Below are 18,726 nucleotides of genomic sequence, written 5' to 3'. Positions count from 1 at the left end.
GTCCGGGTTTCAAGAGAGCAACCCAAGAGCGGAGGGAACAAAATATTCTGGCCCAGGAAGAAGCCTTTCTGATTCTTGTAATAATCAGGTGTCTCAAAGCCAGAATTGAATTGTGTTATCTTTGAGAGTGGATTCGCCTGCCCTCTAGAGGCAATCTGGAGACAGGAGCAGTCCCTGGTTCTCTGGCGTCAAGAGTTTGCACATGAAAAGCATTCTGCCACCTCCTATACGGCTCCTTCTCCAGAATCCTGTTCTCACAGTGGCCAAACAGATGCCACAAGCAGGACCTGATCGCAAGAGCATTCTCCCCTCCTGTAGCTTCCAGCAACCGGTATTTAAATGCATTACTGCCTCTGACCACGGAGGCAGAGCGTAGCCATTGTGGCTAGCAGCTTTTGATAGCCCTCTCCTCCCTGAATTTGTCCAATCCTCTTTGAAATCCACCCATCACTGCCTCCTTGTGGGAGTGAGTTCCACAGGTTAACTGTGCACTTTGTGAAGATGTCCTTCCTTTGCTCTGCCCTGCACCTTCCAACATTCAGATTCACTGGAGTTACAATCAGCAGTTTCAGTTCCTTTCCTGATGATGCCGTTTGCCTTTTCCACAGCTGCCACACACCAGGTCGACATTTTCATCCAGCTGAAATGTAAAGAAACTGAAGGTACATTTTTTCATCTTTGGTGGACTTGCCCGAAGATTAAGGCATTCTGGGAAATGATCTATAATGAACTTAAAAAGGTATTTAAATATACTTTCCCCAAGAAACCAGAGGCCTTTCTCTTGGGTATTGTCGGCCAAGGGGTGTTAAAGACGGATATAACTTTCTTTATGTATGCTACAACAGCAGCTAGAATACTCATTGCGAAGTACTGGAAGACGCAAGAACTACCCACACTGGAAGAATGGCAGATGAAGGTGATAGATTATATGGGCTTGGCAGAAATGACGAGCAGAATCCGAAACCAGGGAAGAGAAGCAGCGCAAGAAGAATGGAAAAAATTCAAGGACTATTTAAAGAAATATTACAAAGTTAATGAAAGTTAGAATGATGTTGGACTGGAAAGTAAATGGTTACTATTAGTAATGGTTAAGACAAGGAGAATAAGGAAGAATAGTCTAAATTTAAATTAAAATAAGGGAAGATTTGCTGAACAATCGATAAGAATTTGGAATACAGAAAGGGGAGGCATGAGGAAGTCGGGGAAGATAGGATATGAAATTAGGATATGAAATGATACATGTTTTTTGTTTTGTTTTTGTTTTTGTATGTTTATGTTTGTTGTATTGTGTTTATATGGAAAAATAAAAATATTATAAAAAAAAAAAAGACATTTTCATCCAGCTGCCCCTTGCTGCCCCTGCTGATCTTGCCAAGTGGGGCTGATGGGGGAATCACAGTTTCAAACCTCTGGAGGGTACCAGTTTGGGAGGAAGCTGGTCTAGTGTGTCAAAAACACACAGCGATGTAAATGCCTTGGAGAAGGAGCTGGCCCCTGTCATTTCAGAAGAAGCCACAATAGTCCCTTAAGCAGCTGGTTGGCTGGCTAATGGCCCCACATTCTAGAGGTCAGGACTGTGGCAATCACACAGGGTCCCCGGACGTTAGACGGTCTATTGATCCCTGTGCCACCACTGTGATTGCCTCCTCGCTGCCACCAACCCGTTTCTCTCGGGTACACACGGAGTCCAGACAGTTGTTAACATTAACAAATAATCAAGTTTCTTTTATAAGCATAAACAAGTTTATGGTTTCAGTTAATTTTTCATGGCAGTTTCTTAATCTTAGTTTCTTTACTGACCTATACGTTCCTAACAACTTCAAACTGATTATCCCAACTGTTATGTACTGAAGTTCTCTCCCTGGGCCAGCAGGGGGATACCGTAGATAGTTATGCAAATGAAGGATCAAAAGTGACGTTCAGTGATTGGATAGTTTTAGAAAGTTGTTACAGTAACATGGTACTGGAGCTCTATATAAGCAGGCTGACTGAGCCCTTCAGTTCAGTTCTGTCCTGGCCTGTGAATAAACAAGAGCTGTTTGAAGAATCACTGTGATATGTTCACCCACAACTTAACACCAACTATCTATCTGACTCCACATAACAGTTCCTCTCACTCTCTCACATTAAAACTAGACCAACCCACAGACTTACCCTCTTCCTTCTCCAACTCCCAACTGATTCCTTAACAACTCCAACTCCTCCCCTTGGGTTCCCACTGGCCAATCACTTCACACTCATTTAACCCTTTCCTTATGACCCAGCATGATGTCACATGGGAGGGCAAACACCACAAGGACCAAGAGCCATTTGATCTCCATGGGCTGCCAGAGACACAGCTGGAAAAGGGAGGAGGCAAAGGCATGACACCAGCATTACAAATGAAAAAATGAGGCGAGAGTACCCAGGACAGCTCTTGATCTTTTCATGCGCTATTTCGGAATGCTCTCTCCAAACCTTGACTGAGGCCACATGACTCACGACGGGTGGTTCTGCGATTCAGGCAGTTGTGGGAAGATTAAATCAGGAACAGGGGCCAATGTTAGCAAAGGATCCAAGTGTCTTTCTTTTGCAGCACTTTCCCTGCTCAATATACCCCCCCCATGTGTGTGAAAAGGTAATGGGACCCCACACTGAAGATGGACGAACTCTTGGATGAATCAAACCTAGAGAGTCCAAGTCAAAGAAGCGCCCTCTGTTCAGTTAACAGCCTCTTCTTAATAAATAATGGTAATAATTTTATTATTTGTACCCCGCCCATCTGACTGGGTTGCCCCAGCCACTCTGGGCGGTTTCCAACAAATATACAGTGGTACCTCGGGTTACATATACTTCAGGCTACGTATGCTTCAGGTTACAGACTCCGCTAACCCAGAAATAGTGCTTCAGGTTAAGAACTTTGCTTCAGGATAAGAACAGAAATTGTGCTCCGGCGGCGCGGTGGCAGCAGGAGGCCCCATTAGCTAAAGTGGTGCTTCAGGTTAAGAACAGTTTCAGGTTCAGAACGGACCTCCGGAATGAATTAAGTACTTAACCCGAGATACCACTGTAAAAGCATAACAAAACATCAAACATTAAAAAGTCCCCTAAACAAGGCCAAGTGGGGATTCAAACCCTGGTCTCCAGCCTCCCAGTCTGACACGCCAACCACTACGCCATGCCTGCTGTCTCACCCATGTATACCCCACACATCTTCCACATGCGCAGCCTATGGCCACATCGGCGTCTTACATTTAAAAAACTCTTCTGCCACTGCAAAACTCGTGGTTTCACCCCAAGGAATGCTGGGAATTGACGTTGGTTAAGCACGCTGAGCGTTGCTTGGCAACCCCTACTCCCCCCCCCCCATGGACCTACAATTCTCAGAGTTCCTTGGGAAAAGGTGGTTGATTGTTAAACTATTCTGGGATGGCGCTGGAGGGTCTGTCCATACCTGGCTGTTGCCAGCGATGTGTGGCATGTGGGTCATGCCACGATGAGTAGGAAGGTCTCTTTGGCCCTGATTATGTTTCATGGAATTGCTAAATGAAATAATTTTTTTTTTTTGGTGAGGTGGTTAATCAAACAACATTGTCTTTTTAGCATCTGTTGGAAACCTCCCTCTTTCTCCAAACCTCCTAAGTGGAGATTTTTATGCCAGATGAGATCTGTATTGGATTTGAAGTGCTTTCCTGATATATGTAACTGCAGAAACTGCAATGGTTTCTTCTAACTGGTTTTTATATATATATATATACAGGCCATTGTTCTGACTGCCATTATATATGCAATTGTTTTACATACAATTTTATTGTACTGCGAAATCGCTTTGAGGGGCTTCCCAGGAAAGTGATCCATAAATGAAATAATAACATTCACAAGGAATAATAATTAACCACCACAAGCTCTGTTTCCCTGAGGACAGCGAGCTGCTTGCTGTACGCATGTTTTGAAACGAAGCTGATTGTGCGTAGCGCAGCTGAAATAAATCCGGTCGTATACATTTCTCCTAAGTTAAGAGGTCTTGTCTCCTGTTTTTCCTCCCCATTCAAGATGTCCTTCTGAAGGAGAGAATAGCTACTGGATCAGGCCAGTGGCCCCTCTAGTCTCACAGGGGGACAACTAGATGCCCCTATAGGGAGCACACAAACAGGACCTGAGCAAATCTCCCCTACTTGCGAGTCGCAGCAACTGGGATTCAAAGGTATACTGCCCCTGATGCTGGGGGTAGAAGATAACCATTGTGACTAGTACAGTGGTACCTCAGGTTACATACGCTTCAGGTTACATACACTTCAGTTTACAGACTCCGCTAACCCAGAAATAGTGCTTCAGGTTAAGAACTTTGCTTCAGGATGAGAACAGAAATCGGGCTCCGGCAGTGCGGTAGCTTTGAGAACACTGTCCAACCAACTTTGTAACCAGAGGTTCAACTGAATAGAATCTGAATCACATGCAGCACAAGGCCTATGCAGCCTCAATTTAAGATGGCTCCCCGGCCTGGCTTTGCACTGCAAAGTTTGCAGCAGCACGTGCAACAAAATGGCGTCCAGCATTCAAAAACCCCCTCAGCTTGCATTAACTAGCCACACACAAGGCATGCAAGCTCCACCCCCCAGTTGTTCTTAGACTTCTTATTGGGTGAGCAACACAGTTGGAGCCTCCCTCCTCCCTGGCTGGCAGGGAGGGAGAGAGAGGAGCTGCTTCCTTTGAAATTTAAGGGACGTCATTTAAGGGACATTTAAGGGACATCCATCAATAAGGGACAGCAGCGGGACATGGCGCTAGAATAAGGGACTGTCCCTTCAAATAAGGGACACTTGACAGCTATGAATCCATCAATTCTGCAGGTCTGAGCAAACTGTATAATTGGTATATTTTGTCTAATTCATTCTGTGATTAAAAAGACCACCACCACTCCAAAAAAACCTACTTTCCCAGAATTTGTTCTGGTGGCCGTGGGGAAGAGCATGGAGTAACCAGGGTGCTGAAGCTGCCTCGATTCCTTCAGAACAGCTTATACAGCAACAACTAGAAAAAAATCGCTCTTTAAGTGTGATAGTACCTTCCCTGTGGAACTCCCTGCCCCTTGAAGGCAAGCGCCTTCGATGTACTGTTTGTGAGGCCTTCTAAAAACTTCTGTTTTTTAATGCAAGCCTTCCCAGACATGTAATTTCGCTATGTATTTATTTTAATAATCTGTTGAGCTTATCTATTATTTTGGTAATTTCATTATTTTGGTAATTTCATTACGTCTGTTCTTTTTAATGCTATTTTTAAATGAACATCTTACATAAAACCACTTACAGGCGCTATATATATATATATACACACATATACACACACACACACACACACCCCATATGGCCTGAATATAAGCCGCACTAAAAGTTAAAGTGTGGCTTAAATTCGCAACCTTACAAAAATGGGCTTTTACGATATCACTGCTGAAACAGACATACGGTGAAATGGAACAAAAAATGTTTTATTGCCGATTTGCAAGCTTGAGACTGTTGTGCAATTAATTCTAATGTCATTCATCGCTTTCCCTGTATTTTACAGTGCAGTATTGATTTTTTATTTGCATTTACAGTGCTATGAACAGGTGTTTAACCCACTTGCGGGTCCTCTCTAGTACCCGTAGGATTTTGGTCTACATTTGCCATTTATGGGTGTTAGTGCCTGCGTAATTGTAAGGGAGTGGCTTATATTTCAAGTATTGTCTTCTTTTCTCCCCCCGCCCCCTTCAATTTTAAAGGTGCTGCTTTTATTCAGGTGTGGCTTATGTTCGGGCCAATACTGTCTGTCTATCTATCTATCTATCTATCTATCTATCTATCTATCTATCTATCTACCATCTATCTATCTATCTATCTATCTAAATACAAATTTAAGATACACTAGAAATTTCAGCAGGACTGCCCACTGTGTATTTTCAAGTGTATTTTCCCAGGAATGGGGACTAGAAACTTGCACAGTAGTTTAAATCCAGGAAACGGTAGATTCTCTGGAAGCTGAATTCTATGGCCAATAGGACATTCGCTTCATCTGCTTGACAAACACACAGCTTTCCATGCAGGTAGAACAGCCGCCTGGTTCTGACCTTGGCCCTCATCCCACGAGAGGCCTTTGTCCTCCTTGGAGATGTTATTGTGATAAGTCTGGCCTGACAAAGGTGCCGGGAAGGGGTTAATCTGCCTAAGGCAGCGCTGCAACTTTTTAGCAAAGTACGGCACCATATGCAAGGGATTTAGCTTATAATCATCTCTGGGTTTAGCAGGAAATCTGGGAAGAGAGACCTTTTTGTGTTTATTATACATAAGAAGATCTTGGTGGTTAAGAATGTTCAGGGCTCCAAACTAGGGAGGGGAAAGCGGGTGGGGGGGACAGAGAGTAGGTTTTTGATAAGCTTTAAAGATTTGAGCATTGGAATCAGCATCTGTGCAGCCCAAAATATCTTGCTTTAAAACTGCAGCGGCTGGGGAGGGGTGGAGCATGTGATTAGCAACACCCAGGCTCCCAGTTCAAGATCTGTCCCGGCTGCAAATTTATCCAAAGCAATATCAAGCTCCAACTTTTCAGTTTCTGACTGTGGTTCTGCCTTCTGCTTCCTCCCTGCAATGAAGGGAGTCCCCCTTTCTGCCTCTCTCACACCGCCTATTTAGGAAGATAGAAAGCTGCCTTCTACCCAGTGTTAGAAACTCAAGATAGATAAGCGACACACCAAATGGCTCCTTAAACCAAGGTTACGGTTGCCAAAACAGAATGTCTACAGGCAAACCTCAGTTGTTAAACATAATCCATTCTGGAAGCCCATTCAGCTTCCAAAAGGTTTGACAACCAAATACAGTGGTACCTTGGGTTACATACGCTTCAGGTTACATACGCTTCAGGTTACAGACTCCGCTAACCCAGAAATAGTACCTTGGGTTAAGAACATTGCTTCAGGATGAGAACAGAAATCGTGTTCCAGCAGCGCAGCATCAGCGGGAGGCCCCATTAGCTAAAGTGGTGTTTCAGGTTAAGAACAGTTTCAGGTTAAGAACGGACCTCCGGAATGAATTAAGTACTTAACCCGAGATACCACTGTAGCAGTTTCCGATTGGTTGCAGGAGCTTCCTGCATTCAACGGAAGCTGCGTCAGACATTCGGCTTCCAAAAAAACGTTCAAAAACCGGAGCATTTACTTCTGGGTTTTCGGCATTTGGGAGCCAAAGCGTTCCGAAACAGGTGTTCAGGATCCGAGGTTTGACCGTATTTGCCAATTGGGTGTAAGAAAGCTCTAAAGTCTTATTTTTCAAATGATGGACTGCTATTGATTCTCAGTTAAACATCTGGCTAGTTCAGATGACAACCTTAAGCTAATTTAAAAACCTAAAGAAGAAAAGTTGCTTGATCCAGGGACAGTCCACATATATCTTGGTCCATTCTAACCTCTTTTTCTTAACGCTGACTGCTCCTGCTCAGGCTGCACAGAAAAAGCATTTTGGTTACAGAAAGTCATTCTGGTTGTGCGGGTAAAACATAGAATTCTATAGGATGTGCCTGGCGCCTGGCTAATTTCAAACATGGCTTCTACCAAGTCAGACCATTGGCCTGTCCAGGTCAGTATTGTCTATAATTTAATAAACACACAAGACGTAACCGGCTATACGTTTGAATAAATAAGGTATACTATCCATTGTATTAAATTGTAGATTTCAACAGAAGTAGCTCATAAAGTTCAATGAAAAAAAGCAGAAGACCCAGTGGATCAGTTCATTCTCTAATCAGTTCATGTATAAGGTCCATATATGTGTAAGTGTCTATTCCACCTGTCCATAGAGTCCAATAATCCACATGAAAGGTTGATACAGTTCCACAGAATCCTTTCAGAGAGTCTAAGACAAGGATTTCAGGAATATTAGCCCTGTTTCGCCGTCCCGGGCTTCATCAGTAGTACAAACTCATATACAGTGGTACCTCGGGTTACATACTCTTCAGGTTACATGTGCTTCAGGTTACAGACTCCGCTAACCTAGAAATAGTACCTCAGGTTAAGAACTTTGCTTCAGGATGAGAACAAAAATCGTGCTCTGGCGGTGCGGTGGCAGCAGGAGGCCCCATTAGCTAAAGTGGTGCTTCAGGTTAAGAACAGTTACAGGTTAAGAACGACCTCCAGAACAAATTAAGTACTTAACCCGAGGTACTACTGTATGATATCACAGGACAGTGGATCTTATAGCATAGTAGTCTGAACAGACAGGTGGAATAGGGTCTTCTGCTTTTTTCATTAAACTTTATGAGCTACTTCTGTTGAAATCTACAATTTAATACAATGGATAGTATACCTTATTTATTCAAACATACAGCCGGTTACATCTTGTATGTTTATTGAATATGTTTCACGTAACTAGAGGTTTGTTGTTGTTTCAGGTCAGTATTGTCTGCACCAACCGGCAGCAGCTCTCCAAGGTTTCAGGCAGTGCTCCCTCCCAGGACCCAGCCCTACCTGCAGATGCTGGGAGTTCAACCTCAGGCTTTCTGCATGGAAAGCTCATGCTCTAGCTATAGCCTTCCCCCAGGACCCAATCTCCAAAGTGTTTGCTATTCAGAGTTATCCTGCTTCTCACATGCTAGTTCCATTCAGCTGCTGCGGCTGATAAGCTCGTGTTACATGCATGAGCCACAGGCAGAGAAATCGATGACTTGGAAAGTAAACAGTGCTTTCTGTCGATGACGCAAAGAGGATTATTCCAATCCAAACCATTCATTTCATTATTCATTCTTTTCTTCGCTGCGCCTCGACATCTAGCTCTCAACGGCCGTATCAATATTGTGGGTTTGTCTCTAAGTCAGACTCATAGAGTTGACTCCTTGAAATCCATGGGCGTTTCAGTGGGTCTTCTCTGAAAGTAACTCAGTTGGGATGCAGGCCAATGAAATTGTTAACCACGGCTTACTTAAAAGGGTCTAAAAGAGTATCTGGGACAACCCAGCCCAATGGGTGGGGTATAAATATTATTATTATTATTAGCAATGAAAAAGAACTTAAAACATCCTTCAACCCAGTGATCCCAGGGCTTGCAGGAACAGTATTCTCCAGGCACCAAATGAACCTAGGTGAACAGGAATTCCTCCTGGAAATCAACAAAAGACAAAGACAGACACGCTTCTCTAGAGTGGGCATTCCACAGCTGGGGAGCCACCACCCAAAAGGCCCTGTCACGAGTCAGTGCCAATCAGGCAGCCCCCCGTGATGGTACCATTATTATTATTATTATTATTATTATTATTATTATTATTATTAGCGGCTTCCAACAGATATAAATACACAATAAAGCATTACACATTAAAAGGCTTCCTTACCATCACCAAGCCACACCACAAGCCCAGAATAGGTGGTTCCTCTTAAGGCGCCTGCAGAGTATTTGCTCCAGGTCACTCAAGCAAATGAGCCAAGCCACGGCTGGGCTGCTGGCCTTCTCCCACTGGACAGGGGGTTAGATATGAACCACACTGGCTTTGAAACTTGGAAGCACTGATCAGGAGGTCTCCGTCTGAATGCATCCTCTAACTATGAAGACTTCTCTTATCAGCCCTCCATCTGCAACAATGAGGATAATACTGGCCTACCTTACAAGGCTGTTGTATTTGAACGACACCTATTGCACGCTTGGAAACAGTTATATCAATGCTAAATTTTATTAACCCTTTCATGGTTCCTGGCCCACGCAGTCCCTCAGTTGCACCCTCGTTCCTCACACCATGCCCTGCTGCAGGAAATCCTTTTAAGTTCCTAAATAAATAGGATGTGCCACCGTGGTTGCTTTCTGGAGAAGCAGAGTTTTGCTGCCGAACCCTTAGAAACTCTTTGCTGGCCTTTAAGTGGAGCAAGGTTGACACCTGGTGGTAGAGCTGAGCAACAGGCCTTTTCCTCCAAAGGCCATGGGCAAAATATTGCTCCCCTTCTTTGTGTCGATCTGGATCCGATCCAGCAGCGAGAGCATGAGCTCTGCAGACCCATAACAGAATAAGGCAGCCTCATCACAGAGAAGAGAGGCACAGAGTGGCCACCAATTTGCCTGTGCCTACCTCTTAGGCAGGGTCACGGGTGGCACTGTGGGTTGAATCAGAGCCTAGGACTTGCCGATCAGAAGGTCAGCAGTTCGAATCCCTGCGACGGGGTGAGCTCCTGTTCTTCGGTCCCTGCTCCTGCCAACCTAGCAGTTCGAAAGCTTGTCAAAGTGCAAGTAGATAAATAGGTACCACTCCGGTGGGAAGGTAAACGGCGTTTCCGTGCGCTGCTCTGGTTCGCCAGAAGCAGCTTAATCATGCTGGCCACATGACCCGGAAGCTGTATGCCAGCTCCCTCGGCCTATAGAGCGAGATGAGCGCTGCAACCCCAGAGTCGGCCATGACTCAACCTAATGGTCAGGGGTCCCTTTACCTTTACATGTTTACCTCTTAGGCAGGGGTCGGTCCACTGTCCCTCAGACCTATATTGGACTATATTGGGGGGTGGGGAATGAACGAATTCCTATGCACACTATGCACACCAGGCAGGCCCCACAAATAACCCACAGATGCATTTTAAAAGGACACATTCCATGCAAGAGCACCAGGCAAGCCAGACAGTATTGTAGATTTTTCTTACCTGCACTGATATAAAGATACCGTTCCTGGCAACCAGGGCCAGGCAATATTCGGTTTTCAACATCATATCGCCAGCTAAACATTGTGATATACTGATATATCACAATGTCTGAAATATGGATGGAGCTACGTTGAGGCATTAGGTGGCTTCATGGTTTTCCCCACATTGTGATTTTTGCATAGCACGCACCCACGATTCGAGCCAAAAATTATGAAACTGGTAACGCAACATGGATTTCAAACTGATTTTGGACGATATATTGATATATCTCCCAGCCCTACTGGCAAACTTGCGATTATTAGCTGTGAAGATATTGTGACAGTGTTATAAATGTTTTTAGATGCTCTCAGCATTACTCGAGCGTTTTGCATTATTTTTTTGTTTCGCTATTGTAATGTTTTGCTGTATTACATACCAACGTACAAATCAACGGAACGGAGAAAGTGACAAGGCCAATTTACAAGAGGCACAGCTTCTGGATATTTTGACTTAATTTTATAAAACGTTGCATGCCATGGGGAAAGTGGCTGGAGTAAAGTGTTCCTGCTTCTCTCCTAACATCTGAAATGCACCCCCCCACACACACCTTCCCCAGGTGTTGCATCTGCCTTCATGCTAATAGGGGAACCAGATTCTTGCTGTCCCTCCAAACCCTGACCCCACCACCATCCTGTTGCAGTTTAATGTGAAGCTTCTTTCATTGGCGAAAGAAAGAAGCCTGCAGATCAGCAGAATACCAATTGGGTGTTTAATACCAACTGGGTCCAGCCACTGGCTCTCGTTCCAAAATGGGATGCAGGGGGAGGACCTTAATTTGTGCCTAAAAATGGTAAAGGGACCCCTGACCATTAGGTCCAGTCGTGACCGACTCTGGGGTTACGGCGCTCATCTCGCTCTATGGGCCGAGGGAGCCGGCATTTGTCCGCAGACAGCTTCTGGGTCATGTGACCAGCATGACTAAGCCGCTTCTGGCAAACCAGAGCAGCGCACGGAAACGCCGTTTACCTTCCCGCCGGAGTGGTACCTATTTATCTACTTGCACTTTGACGTGCTTTCGAACTGCTAGGTTGGCAGGAGCAGGGACCGAGCAATGGGAGCTCACCCCGTCGCGGGGATTCGAACCACCGACCTGCTGATCAGCAAGTCCTAGGCTCTGTGGTTTAACCCACAGCGTCACCCGCGTCCCTAATTTGTGCCTAGCAGGGGGTTAAATGGCAAGCAGATTTGGGGAAGCTGAGAAGCCCACCAGAAACAGTCTCAAGGATGAAGTGAATATTGTTTATATACAGTGGACCGATGAAGAATGGGAAGCTCTTTACTTTCTGGATTTTATTCCATCTTTCTCTTTGAACCTCTTTTCTACTCTTCTTCATTTCACTCTTCCGTTTTCTACTCCTTTCTCCTCTCCCCTTTTCCCCCCTTTATGCTTTGCTTGTATTTAGAACAAAGTCTTAGTTTGGATAAAAAAGGGGGGGAATATATTTGATATTAAGCTTTGTATTTTTCTCTATAAACCCTAACATAGCTTATTTTTTAAAAAATCAGCTCAATAAGCAACATTAAGAGGCAGAATCTTACTATTTTGCATATATTCAGCAAATAAGCAGAACTGGCATAGTTACAGGTGTCGTGTAATAGCGCTTCCACATTTGTAAGAAAAAAATCTTTTAGTTTGGCAGCATGTGAACTTTGGAACTCCCTGCCTATTGACATCAGGCAGGCAGGCACCTTTATTTATTTAGTTCAACACCTTTTCCTCCAAGGAGCATGGTGCTCCTCCTTCCCATTTTAGCCTCACCACAAGCCCTGAGAGGTAGGCTAGGCTGAGAGATGGCAACTGGCCCAAGTTCAACCAGGGAGCTTCTTGGCAGAGTGGAGATTTCAGCATGGCCTCCCAGGTCTCTAGCCATAACAATCACACTGGTCTTCCCTGTGCTCTTTTTGGCACCTGCTAAAAATATTTAGCTTATGATGCAGACATGCAGAATGCTGATGTGTGTTTTAATCTTTCTTTTTCCTTTTGCTTATTATTCAGTCGTACCTTGGATCTCAAATGCCTTGGCTCCCAAACAAATCAGCTCCCAAACAATCGAAACCCGGAAGTGAGTCTTCTGGTTTTCAAATGATTTTCGGAAGCCAAACGTCAAGCAAGTCGTGTCCGACTCTTCATGACCCCATGGACCAGAGCACGCCAGGCGCTCCTGTCTTCCACTGCCTCCCGCAGTTTGGTCAAACTCATGCTGGTAGCTTCGAGAACACTGTCCAACCATCTCGTCCTCTGCCGTCCCCTTCTCCTTGAGCCCTCCATCTTTCCCAACATCAGGGAGTTTCCAGGGAGTCTCCTCTTCTCATGAGGTGGCCAAAGTATTGGAGTCTCAGCTTCAGAATCTGTCCTTCCAGTGAGCACTCAGGGCTGATTTCCTTAAGAATGGATAGGTTTGATCTTCTTGCAGTCCATGGGACTCTCAAGAGTCTCCTCCAGCACCATTATTCAAAAGCATCAATTCTTCGGCGATCAGCCTTCTTTATGATCCAGCTCTCACCTCCATACATCACTACTGGGAAAACCATAGCTTTAACCATACGGGCCTTCGTTGGCAAGGTGATGTCTCTGCTTTTTAAGATGCTGTCTAGGTTTGTCATTGCTTTTCTCCCAAGAAGCAGGCGTCTTAATTTCGTGACTGCTGTCACGATCTGTAGTGATCATGGAGCCCAAGAAAGTAAAATCCCTCACTGCCTCCATTTCTTCCCCTTCTATTTGCCAGGAAGTGATGGGACCAGTGGCCATGATCTTAGTTTTTTTTTAACGTTGAGCTTCAGACCATATTTTGCGCTCTCTTCTTTCACCCTCATTAAGAGGTTCTTTAATTCCTTCTCACTTTTTGCCATCAAAGTTGTGTCCTTCTGCATATCTGAGGTTGCTGTTAATGGAGCCTAAAAATTGCATTTGCCTTTTCTGCAGCTGCCTCACTTTGCTGGCTCACCTTCAGCTCACAATAGGCTTGCAATCCTTTTCACACATCCTTCCCCCCACCCCCTAGCCAGGTATCTCACCTCTTCAACAAAACCAGTAATTTCCCCCTTTTATCGTTTAAGAGATTAATCTTCTCAATTTTATTTCTTTTAAAAACACGCACATAAAATGGCTTGTGCTGGTTTTCCCAATTCCAGTACACATTTTTTAAACCATTCCCATTAAAGCACCATTAAAAAAAAAAAAGAGTTATTGCCTGCTGTCTGTCCCCCCCAGAAAAACTAAGCGTTAACAAACGAGAAACAAAATGAATAAATGTAGTGTACCAGATGTGATTGTTAAAGAGACAGGGCCCAGAAGGACCCAGCTGGAAGATGGCACAGCTCATCCCATTCCCATCCCTGCTTTCCTCAAGGAGCAGAAGAGTGTCGGACAGTAACTCTGCAACGGCAGGCAGCAAATCAGTTCTCTAAGCACAGTCCCTCGTCCTCCGCTGCCTGCCCCGGCAGGCAACTTTATCAAGCATGGACGGCAGCTTCCTCTTCGACCGTCAGCTCCTGCAGGGTCACTTCTTCACAGAGGCCAGGTAGGCAAACCAGAAGAGGGCCACCAGGTTCCCAAACAGCACCTGGAACTGTGTTCAGGGGAGGAATTTAGTTAGGATTTAAGTTCTGACCTACCACGTTCACCTCCCTGGAGGTGCTGTCGGGGACTGAACCCGGGATCTTCTGCAGGCAAAACAGAGGCTCTACCCAGGGCCAGCCCAAGGCATTCTGGCAAACCACAAAATGGAGCCCTTCCCTGGCAGGGAAGAAAGGGTGGGTGAAGATCTACATGGGTTAGAGCGTGGTGCTGATAACGCCAAGGTTGCAGGTTTGAGCCCTGTGGGGGAACAGATGCCTATTCCTGCACTGCAGGGGGTTGGCCTAGGATCAGCGTTTCCCAAACTTGGGTCTCCGGCTGTTGTTGGACTACAACTCCCATCATCCAGGCTAAGACCCTACCTGCCCACAGACTGTCTTGCCAGAGTGGTGCATGCTCTAGTTATCTCCCGCTTGGACTATTGCAATGCGCTCTACGTAAGGCTACCTTTGAAGGTGACCCGGAAACTGCAATTAATCCAGAATGCAGCACAATTCAAAGTGTTGGTGCTGACCTAAACAGCCTTGGTCCAGTATACCTGAAGAAGCATCTCCACCCCCATCGTTCAGCACTGAGATCCAGCGCCAAGGGCCTTCTGGCAGTTCCCTCATCGCGAGAAGTGAGGTTACAGGGAACCAGACAGAGGGCCTTCTTGGTAGTGGCGCCCGCCCTGTGGAACACCTTCCCTTCAGGAAATAAGCAGCTATCCTATCTTTAAAAGACATCTGAAGGCAGCCCTGTTCAGGGAAGTTTTTAATATTTAATGCTGTATTGTTTTTAACACTCGATTGGGAGCCGCCCAGGGTGACTGGGGAAACTCAGCCAGATGGGCGGGGTATAAATAAATTATTATTAGTAGTAGTAGTAGTAGTATTATCCAGTGGTCCTGCTAGCTAGGGATGATGGAAGTTGTAGTCCAACAACAAAGTTTGAGAAACACTGGACTGGATGATCCTCAGGGTCCCTCCGAAGTCTAAAAATTCTATGGCTCTATGATTCTACATCAGGAACAAGGGGAGAGATAAAGATCTACATTGGGATCTGCTGCACTTGTGGATTCTGCTGCCTGAGGCAGTCTCCTCACCTTGCCTCATGGCTGGGCCGGCCCCGGCTCTACAACTGAGCTACAGCCATTCCCTTTAAGACACGGGAAGCTGACTTACCGAGTCAGGCCACTGGCCATTGGCCCATTTCCCACAGCGCTGTCTGCACTGACTGGCAGCGGCTCTCACAAGGCTAAGGATTGAAGCTGGCACAAGGAAGTTGCCTTCTCGTTGAGCTACAGCCATGGCTACCTTTCATAACACCAGATGAGCTATAAGTTCAGGACTGCCTTAATACAGGGATGGGGGAAACCTGTGGCCTTCCAGGTGTCGGTGGACTCCAACTCCCATCATTCCCGGCTGCCCTTCGTGCTGGCTGGAGCTGATGGGATTTGGAGTCCAGCGTCTGGAAGCTCCCGGTTATTCCAGCCCTAAGAGAACTGATACCTTCATGGATGCACCCCAAACCGCTTGGGAGACACGCATGCGAGGACTGAATGCCCAGGGGCGCATGGAGGGAATTGTGTGGGTCTCCCCCCGCCGGCTCAGCACCCCATGGAGTGGGAACCGCCCCCCACCGACCGAAAAGTGAGTCCTCTCACCTGCATAGGCACATAGTTCAGATTGATAAACTGGACCGGCGTCCACACCTTCCAGTTCATCTTGAGGGATGTCCAGTAGCTGGATTTCATCCTTTTGACGAAAGCAGAGGTATCCTTCCCCTGAAAGACACGGATAAACTGAGCCAGAGGAGGCCTCGAGGGAGGGGGGTGGACCAGGGGGATGTCCTGCACCTTTTCTGCAGTGGTTCAAGTCCCAGCCAACCCAGATCCCAGGGTTGGTGCTGACCTTTAAAGCCCTAAATGGCCTCGGCCCAGTTTACCTGAAGGAGCGTCTCCACCCCCATCGTTCTACCCGGACAGTGAGGTCCAGCTGACGGCCTTCTGCCGGTTCCCTCCCTGCGAGAAGTGAGGTTACAGGGAACCAGGCAGAGGGCCTTCTTGGTGGTGGCGCCTGCCCTGTGGAACGCCCTCCCATCAGATGTCAAGGAAATAAACAACTATCTGACTTTTAGAGGACATTTGAAGGCAGCCCTGTTTAGGGAAGTTTTTAATGTTTTCTCGTGTTTTTAATATTCTGTTGGGAGCTGCCCAGACTGGCTGGGGAAACCCAGCAAGATGGGTGGGATATAAACAATATATTATATTATTATTATTATTATTATTATTATTACCATTCCAGCCTCACAACAGCCCTGTGAGGCAGCTCAGGGCAAGAGAGAGAAACAACTGGCCCAGGATTCACACAAGTTATTCAGCAAGGTTTATAGCACCACTTTATCAGCAAAAACCAAGTCGTTTACATTTTATTTATTTCTTTTTTTAAAAAAAGAAGTGTATACTGATATATCATTAAAAGAAAAACAGAGCAATAATAAACTAAACTAAAACCGCATAAAACGGACACCGTTGCCTGAAGGATGCGTTCTTAATTGCTCGCATAGTAAGCCTGACAGAACAGAAAAGTCTGCAGCAGGTGTTTAAGAGAAGATGCCTGCTGAATCTCTACTGGCAGGATATTCCACAAGCCTGGACCAACGATACTAAAGGTTATTGCTGCTGTTTGTTTGTTTCTTGTTGTTGTCTAATGAGCCTTAGCTACTTGAGGAATGACCAGTGGTGCTCCTGCAGATTATCTCGGCGATCTAGTTGGGATATAAGGGCTCAGCCGGTCCCTGAGGTACCCTGGACCTACGTTGTTCAGGGATTCGCTTTTTAGAATCATAGAATTGTAGAGTTGGAAGGGACCCTGAGGGTCATCTAGTCCAACCCCCTGCAATGGAGGACTCTCAGCTAATCGCATTACAAGTGGCTACCCAGACCCTGCTTTAAAACCACCAGTGAATGAGAATCCACAAACTCCACTGTCAAACAGCTCTTACTGTCTGAAAGTTCTTCCTGGCATTTAGTTGGAATCACCTTTCTTGTATCTTGAAGCCCTTGGTTCGGGTCCTACCTGTTATGTATTCAGTGGCCAGTGTTTGCCTGAGCTTGAGTCTGGACTAAGGATTCTGAGCCCCTGTGTTCTGATTCGATACATGATATCCAATCACAGAACATTTCAGGATTTGGGCCTCTGCCATTGGCCCTTAAAACTCTGAGTCACAAGTCGCAGCTTGGAAGTTTAGACAGCCAATCACGTTGGGAGTGGGAGTGGCCCAGGCCTTCAGAAACATATATAAGCAGTTGCTTTGCGCCTGTTGCCCAATTCTGTTAATTCAAGAAAGGTTCTTGCTGTTATCACTGTGTCTTGCCTCGTGGGAACCCATCTACACTTCACTACCCTCCTGAGGAAGAGGAGAAAAGCTTGCTCCACATACAGCCACCATCACCGCCACCCTGATTTCAGCATCAACTGACGGGCACAAGCCTTTCCATCACAGGGCAGACCCAGGGATATACTGTATTTTTTGCTCTATAAGACGCACTTTTTCCCTCCTAAAAAGTAAAGGGAAATGTGTGTGCATCTTATGGAGCGAATGCAGGCTGCGCAGCTGTCCCAGAAGCCAGAACAGCAAGAGGGATCGCTGCGCAGTGCTCCGTCTTGCTGTTCTAGCTTCTGGCTTAACTGCACGAAGCCTCCTCAAGGCAGGAGGAGCCTTCATCAGTGATGGGCTGCCCTTATCCCTCCTCGGGGGAAAGCCCGCAAGCGCCGCACACACGCTCCAGGCGGCTCGTGAAAGGAAGTGCTGAGCAGAGCCTGTGATGCATACAGGCTCTGCTCAGCGCTCCCTTTAAAGAATATTTTTTTCCTTGCATTCCCCCTCTAAAAAATAGGTGCGTCTTATGGTCAGGTGCGTCTTATGGAGCAAAAAATACGGTACCTCCAGCAGGTTCATGACAAAGTAGTAAAGCGCTAGGAAGGCCGGGGCAACCACAAGCCGGTCCAGCAGGAGTCTCTTGGCGATGGAAACAGGCACATCCGATGGGAACCATCGCTCCAAATAGAGGTAGAAATAGTGGCTCAGTGGCCCAGTGAAGAAAAACCTGGAAAAGCAGGAAGGGAGATTGTACATTGTTCATACAGACATCATTCTGCCTCTTCAAAAAATATCAGCTTAACTGTAAAAACTCGGCTCCAGGCAGTTTAAACCCCAGCAACAAAACCTATAAGCTTCTCCCATTCGCTGAGCTGCTGTGATATCATGCAACCTCCTGGCTGCTAAGAGGAGAAGGGATTGTTCACTATTTCGCAAGATTATTTTACTACATCACAACCCTGGTAGTCAGAAAACCTCTGAGCCGATGTTAGAAACCTTTTTTTAAAAAACGGAAATTCAAAAGCATTCAGCGGGTGATTAAAATCAACAGTAGCTAACAAGGAATAAAACACGCGTCCCTTCAACATGTCTGGGTCAGCTGGCCTAAGCCAAAAATGTTTTAAGCGCTCTC

The 18,726-nt window shown here is 45.9% G+C and overlaps 1 protein-coding gene across 1 annotated transcript in view; it reads right to left on the bottom strand.

Moving 5' to 3' along the window:
* Positions 1-13,697: 13,697 nt before the first annotated feature.
* The window catches only part of PXMP2 (peroxisomal membrane protein 2), an 11,592-nt gene continuing 6,563 nt past the window's right edge, over positions 13,698-18,726 (bottom strand). Inside the window, exons 3-5 of the mRNA XM_083590773.1 lie at positions 18,159-18,321; positions 15,877-15,996; positions 13,698-14,223 (exon numbers count right to left, since the gene is read on the bottom strand). Coding sequence (XP_083446899.1) covers positions 14,155-14,223; positions 15,877-15,996; positions 18,159-18,321 — 352 coding nt within the window. The 3' untranslated portion in view covers positions 13,698-14,154. The remainder of the gene's footprint in view (positions 14,224-15,876; positions 15,997-18,158; positions 18,322-18,726) is intronic.

Source organism: Podarcis filfolensis, assembly GCF_964270895.1.
Source record: "Podarcis filfolensis genome assembly, chromosome: 16".
Taxonomy (NCBI): domain Eukaryota; kingdom Metazoa; phylum Chordata; class Lepidosauria; order Squamata; family Lacertidae; genus Podarcis; species Podarcis filfolensis.
This window is presented reverse-complemented; position numbering and strand designations above follow the sequence as displayed.